At 41.5% G+C, this 6,742-nt stretch overlaps 1 protein-coding gene across 2 annotated transcripts; it reads left to right on the forward strand.

The window, feature by feature from the left end:
* Positions 1–247: 247 nt before the first annotated feature.
* Positions 248–1,352, forward strand: LOC121983167 (LOB domain-containing protein CRL1-like). Of its 2 annotated transcripts, none has more exons than XM_042536126.1 (2): positions 248–590; positions 705–1,352. In XM_042536126.1, the coding sequence occupies exons 1-2, from the start codon at positions 312–314 to the stop codon at positions 993–995; spliced, it is 570 nt and encodes a 189-aa protein (XP_042392060.1). In that variant the 5' UTR covers positions 248–311; the 3' UTR covers positions 996–1,352. The 2 variants fall into 2 exon arrangements, with proteins under 2 accessions (XP_042392060.1, XP_042392059.1); XM_042536125.1 differs by having other exon boundaries at positions 258–590; positions 669–1,352.
* The last annotated feature ends 5,390 nt before the right edge of the window (positions 1,353–6,742 follow it).

A 6,742-nucleotide genomic window follows, 5' to 3' on the forward strand; every position in this document is an offset into this window, starting at 1 on the left:
AAGATGGGCCAAGGCAGCACAGCAATTACACGTAAATCATTGAGGATTAAAGCAACGGCGAGAAGGACAGGCGGGTTTCCAGTATTTGTGCTAATTAAACCCCTTCTCCGTCCTCTTGAATTGACATACGAATAAAATAGGAAGCGAGGCGAAAGGGAGTGCACTGCGCTGCCAATAAACAACGGAAGTTGTCGGCCATTAACCGGACCGGCGCCTTTCTTTATGTATATATCCACCAAAACATCATCCCTCCTTCTAGTGTTTATAACCACGGACGGAGGAGGAGCACTGATTAATTAGCGAGAGAAACCATGACGGGTTTAGGTTCGCCGTGCGGAGCTTGCAAGTTCCTGAGGCGCAAGTGCGTTCGGGGCTGCGTCTTCGCCCCCTACTTCTGCCACGAGCAAGGCGCAGCCCACTTCGCCGCCATCCACAAGGTGTTCGGGGCCAGCAACTTTTCCAAGCTCCTCCTGCACGTCCCCGTCGCCGACCGCTCCGAGGCCGCCGTTACCATGGCCTACGAAGCCCAGGCGAGGCTTCAAGACCCCGTCTACGGTTGCATCGCCCACATCTTCGCGCTACAACAACAAGTATGCATATACGTGCACGCGTGTTCTCTGAGTAATCCATCAATTTATGTTTCAACCTGTTGAATAATTAATCGGTAGGTCGTCCATCTGCAAACTCAACTGCTCTCTCTCAAGTCCCAAGCAGCTGCTCGAGGGATCGACCAAACTACTACGCCTCAAGGCGGCAGTCTTGTGGACAAGCTTCCGCCCTTCCTCTTCCAAACCGGAGATGGCCATCAAGCCAGGAACTCGCCCGATCCCAACTGCGCCAACTCCTCGCAGGAGTACGTCTCCTCCGGGAGGGAGGAGGAGGGATCGTCCAACTGCTCCATGGCGGAAGTGGAAGGTAGCAGTTGGAGGGCGGCCGCGTACCTTGACATGGAGGACCTGCAATCGGTGGCGTTAGCTTATCTCGGTCGATCCTGAGATTTGATTTGCCTAAAGTGGAAGGATATTTTGCGAATCCCAAGCTTGCCATCGTGGCATGCGGTATCCAAGTCGGACGGCGTGCTACGTGATTTATAAGGAGAAGAACCATGATGGATCTGCAGCAGCAAGCTAAGTGATTCACATATATATATCTATATACACTTATTATATAAGCTGCATGTGTTAATTAGAAAGATTCAAGAACTAGAAAATTAAGGGATTGGATATGCTTTAATCGTGGGCAGTTAAGAAATGCTTTTCTGTTTCTCTAACCCCACCCAACCCCCCAAAACTTATTCCAATTCATTACATATATTACAAAGGCAACGCCCTTGATGAATCAGATTCCATTCAGGTACGACGTTGTTATATATTCAAGTATATTCATTATTTAAACGTGGGCTTAAAGCAAACACAGAATATGATCTAGATCTAATTCCTCAACCATCCAACATAATCAAATCGTGAATCTGGATTATAACAGTCTGTAAACCTTTCTCATTAAAAGGTTGCATAGTGATAGAATGGATTTTGTTCAAGTTTATTGCTGTCTGTGTTAAAAAGTACTTAATGTATTAATTTGGATTGCCCAACAAATTAGATACAGATACAAACAAGCTTAGTTTACCGAATACTTTATTTTATTACAAATTTATAAACTATGTAGTACACCAAGTTTGAGAAGGGCACGGGCCTTAAGACCAGAATATATGAAGGAAGATGTATGTGTCAAAATCCAGGGTACTAACTATAACTTCCAAGTTATTTAAACTACATGCTAATCGGTAGATTGAATGCGCTTACTCATATTGTCTTTTCTTGATTTTGTAACTTGAAAATTCTGAAATTAAAATATCATAATCTGCATATTTTAGGAAACCAAGTAGATAAAAAAACACAGTGCATGTCCCAACTCCTAGCAGTTCTGATGTGATGCACACTGCCCAAGGATTTAGCAAATTTATGAATTGAGCATTGATGACAATTTTTTTTTTTTAAAAAAAAAAACAGCATAGGAACCAATTAGCTAGCATACCAATTGATTTCAATCAACAAGCATTTATCATGCAAGTAATATTTGCTGTTATAATTACTTATGTTATTTATATAACAATTATATTGTGATTGTTATCTATATGATTATCATATTTGTGATAATGTTGATCATAAAAGCTTGTAAGAACTTGTATAAATTTCTATCGTGCTGAGGTGATGATCAAATAACTATTATTTCTACTTTATTTCAGCTTCCAAATGGTAATATAGCTTTAGGTTACTCGAGCGTAACAATTAGATTTCATAATTTGCTTTACAAAAGGTCAGTAAATCATTGTACAAAAAAACAAGTGGGTTGTAGAAGTGTTTATCATATAAATAGTTAAAGGATTAATATTCTTCGTGTTGGTGACGGTATTATTATTAGAAAAATTCATGCATAGAAACATAATATAATTCATATAGGCATGACCTACATATTAGACAACTTTGCCCATACAAATTTTCATGGAACGAATCAAGTCGAGTAATCATTACTTGACGAAGGACGTTTAGTCTTCTCTATCTTAGGTCATATCATATTAAGGTGATGCAACCTTAGAGACACACTGATAATTTCGAGCTATGGAATTGAGGCAAATGACACATACAACACAATTAAAAGGGATGATTGCATTTAAAGGTGCCACATAATAAGGATGCTGACATTTAGTGTATAATCTCTTCAAAAATACTTAAATAAGCTACCACGTGACTTGGACGATCAAGATGATTGGGATTAGTCTGTTTGAACACAATTAAATCCAGTCAGTCAGACTCTCATCTCCTTCGACTAGACTTGAAGGAGAGACTTGTGATCCAGAATGTAATATGAGAATGCCATGAGATACAAGAGAGTAGTAGTTTGGCTGAAATAGCCATGGAAAAAGTAGAATCAATCCCAATCCTGAGGTGTCCTTGCCGCCCCGTTTCCTTGACACCCTGTCTTCTTGGCGCCCTTAACTCCTTGGCCTCATCTCCTTGGTACTCCTCCTTGGCACTCCATCTCCATGACGCTTCAACTCTATAGCGCCCCAACTCCGAGGAGTCAAGACTCCTTAACGACCTTCTTTCCAAGGTGCCTCGATTCCTTGATGATATCAATTCCATGGCGCCCCGACTCTGAGGTGTCACATCTCCTTGGTACTCTATCTCCTTGACGATCTCGACTCAATGATGCCTCAACTTTGAGGTACCTTATCTCCTTAGCACCCCATCTCTTTGATACCCGTCTACTTGGTGACTATACTTGAAATTCAAGACTATTTTAGGAAGAAGATAACACTCATATAGATTTTGGGATTTAAGACTATTTAAGGAAGAAGATAACGCTCGCGTGGATTTAGGGATTCGGGACTATTTCAAGAAGAAGATAATGTCTGCAGGAATTTCAGGCTTTTGGAATGTTTCAAGAAGCAAATAACAATCTCACGGGAGGAGAGGACACAAGGAGGACATAAAGATTAGTTCTTGCTCTATAAAAGACAGTCCTCCTTGATGGCTATAGGTACATGAATAGACGTATCTAAACCCTAATTATCGCTCTTCTTCTTCATTCCCTAACTTAACCATCGGAGTGATTGCGTCGGGGAACCCCCTGGCCATCATCTAACTGCTTTTCCTCGATTTTCTTCTATCCAGGTTCTAGCAGATCTCGTCATCGATTTTCATTGTCGCTAGGCTATTGGCGACAAGTTGACATTCACGCTAACTCATTGATGGTTCGTTTGTCTACGTTCCCAGATATGATCAATAATATTATTCCAAAGTGCACACTTGAAAACAACCTAAGATACCTTGTTATACTATAGTAACAATATACGAACACCACTCTAAAAAATAAGTAACTTTGAGTGGAAAGATTTTTGTTATCAAGATGATTGAGTGTTTGTACAGAATGGATTATATTGTTCAAATCATTCTTTATGATTAGACATGTCTTTTGAATCACAACATTTTGTTCAAATATCAAAAGATACCAATATATGAAAGGACACAATTGAACATACACAAATGCTCTAGTTCCTTATTCCTTCCATTCTTTTCTATTTTATGGAAATCACCAACACCATATAGTTCCATTTGATTATGAAACCAAACTTAAGTTCAGGAATGAAAATAAGATATTCCCATAGGATATCCAGTTGGCTAGAGAGTGGTAGTTTTATTACAATGGGGCAAGGGTCAATTCCCAATGAGCACATGTGACTTAGCACCTTCTGATACGCTTAATTTTGTGTTTATATTATGTTTTATGAGTATGAACCTATTTTGGACTTAATTATAATGTTCTTATAATTATAGCGTTATTTCTTATATTTTGAATTCATTCCAAAAAGCCATGGATCCGAGTCGAATCAACCAAGTTTGGCTTGATTTGAAGGGAAAAAGGAGGAGATCAAATTTGAAGCATCTAGGTCGTTGATCGAGATCAAGAACTTAAGGATTCATCCAAGAAGTAGAGCTTCATCTCCAATTTGGATCCAAGAAAGAAGAGCCCAATCCAATCACACAAGTCCAATTTCACTTCCTCTTAATGGATCCGGCTCTCACTCCGCCCATCAACCCAAAATCCAAAATCTATTAAGAAGCTACACTAACCCTTCTCTCCCAAGATCGCAAGGGTATCTTCTTTTTCGAGGTCTCAACGCTCCCATCTCCCACTCTCCCTCAAAATCAGCGGCCACCTCTATCTTACCATCGTCGTCCGACCATCTCTATTCCCTCTCCGCTCCATCTCCTCCACCACATATCTGTTCTCACGCGGACACTAGCCTGAAAGCACTCCTTCCTCTCCATCAATCGCACAGCCAGTGGCTTCATCCACCTCTCCCCTTTGGGTTCGAAGGAAAGAGGGCCACCTCCCTCATCACCGCCAATGCCACATTATTAGAGTTCATCACCTCCTCTTCAGGTTAGAAGAAGAGGGACAACATTGCCGCCATCCATAGCTCTTCACCGGCGTAGCTCCTTCCATCCAACTACCATCCTCATCTCCGACCACATCTCTTTGGGATAGAAGAGAAGGAACCGAAGCTCCATCTGCAACTATCATCAATCATCATCCATTCTGATCAAGGGAGAAGATGTGTCTGCAAGCTTTGGTTTAAGTCTTCTATGAAGGGCGTTGGAATTTTGTTTTGTTTCAATTTTTCTGTACAAAAAAATTATACAAGAACAGAACTTTTCCTAGCAACCCGCATGTTTGAACAAACATGTGTTTGATCAATCAAGCAAGTTCTTGAATGATCAAAGCACACCTTGATCGAAGTACAAGATTGCTGGCCTCTTGTGTTGATATTCAAGATCGATATAAAGAAAACAAAACTAATTATGCAGCGGAATTAAAGAACTAGTTGTACCTTTTTTCATAGCTAAAGACATTTTGATCTTCTGTCATATTCCTCTCCTCTTCTTGGACATCGTGTGGGTGACAATCTACCAAGACAACACCACCCTTCCACTCGTTGTTTCCAAATCTCCGACCACCAAGAGAAGCTCTAGGAAGAGGCACCTTCTTCTCTTATTCTTCCTCTTCTTCAAGCCGCCGACCACCAAGAATTCCAAGCAAGAGAAGGGGCGCTGACCACAAGCAAGGGAGAGAAGGGAACCGCCGGCCCTAGCCAAAGTGGAGGAGGAAACCGCCGGCCCTAGCCAAGGTGGAGGAGGAAACCGTTGACCCTAGGAGAAAAGAGGGTGGCGCCGACCCAAGGAGAAGATAGGGTGGCGCCAACCCTAAGAGGAAGTGGAGAAAAATCAAAAACAAAACTTAACATGGATGGGTGGATGCGAAACTTTATATAGAGGCTACAACAGGGACCTAGAGGAGGAATTTATTTGGGCTTCCTGATGGACTTGGGCTTCCTGTGTTCGGCCCGAACTGTCACGCCCCAGAGGAGTCTCTGTCCGAAGAAATTTCGGCAGCATCTCCCCTGTACGGCGGACAATCTGAAACTTTTCTACAAGCACTATATACCTCAGCCACATGCGGCTGGAATAATAACAATAAAAGAAAACAAACACCACGCAGTTAATATCAAATTCAGCCTCTGGCTGACACAACCACGCAGTTAAAAATAAAGCAGCCCACTCGACTGTACCAAAACCAAAACACAAACTGCTAGCCGGCTAGACTTACACAACCAATAACATAAATACAAAAATACCACATAACAACGTCAACACTCCAAAAATAAAACCAGCGTACAGAGCTAAACAAACTGATACATAAAACAAACAAAACATACGTGAAACCGATAAGTCATCTGATGTGACGTGGGGACCAGCAGGATGCTCCAAGCGACACCATAAATAACCCGGTACCAAAAGATAATATCAACGGGGTGAGTTCAACAACTCGCGAATACCACTGGACATGAGTAGTAAGATATATCTAATAAAACAAACATGGAATATAACTTCCTAATCATATATAGGAAATATGCAAAACCGAAAGGAAACTGTACTCACCAGGAACTCCTATCCGGACAAAAGGGTCGTCAAACCGAAGTGTCAATAATCCTGTATGCAGTCAAAAGTATGCATCCAACCAAAATGCGAACCAAATGCGGCAAACACAATCATAAGAATATAAATACATCAATGCATATGATGCTAATGATGCGTCTTGGTCACCCCCGCCAGTCATCATCTCACACTCAAATGGTGAGACCGAGTGGGTAGGGTTGTGACAACGTGCACTCTGCCTT

This window comes from Zingiber officinale, chromosome 5A, assembly GCF_018446385.1.
Source record: "Zingiber officinale cultivar Zhangliang chromosome 5A, Zo_v1.1, whole genome shotgun sequence".
Classification (NCBI taxonomy): domain Eukaryota; kingdom Viridiplantae; phylum Streptophyta; class Magnoliopsida; order Zingiberales; family Zingiberaceae; genus Zingiber; species Zingiber officinale.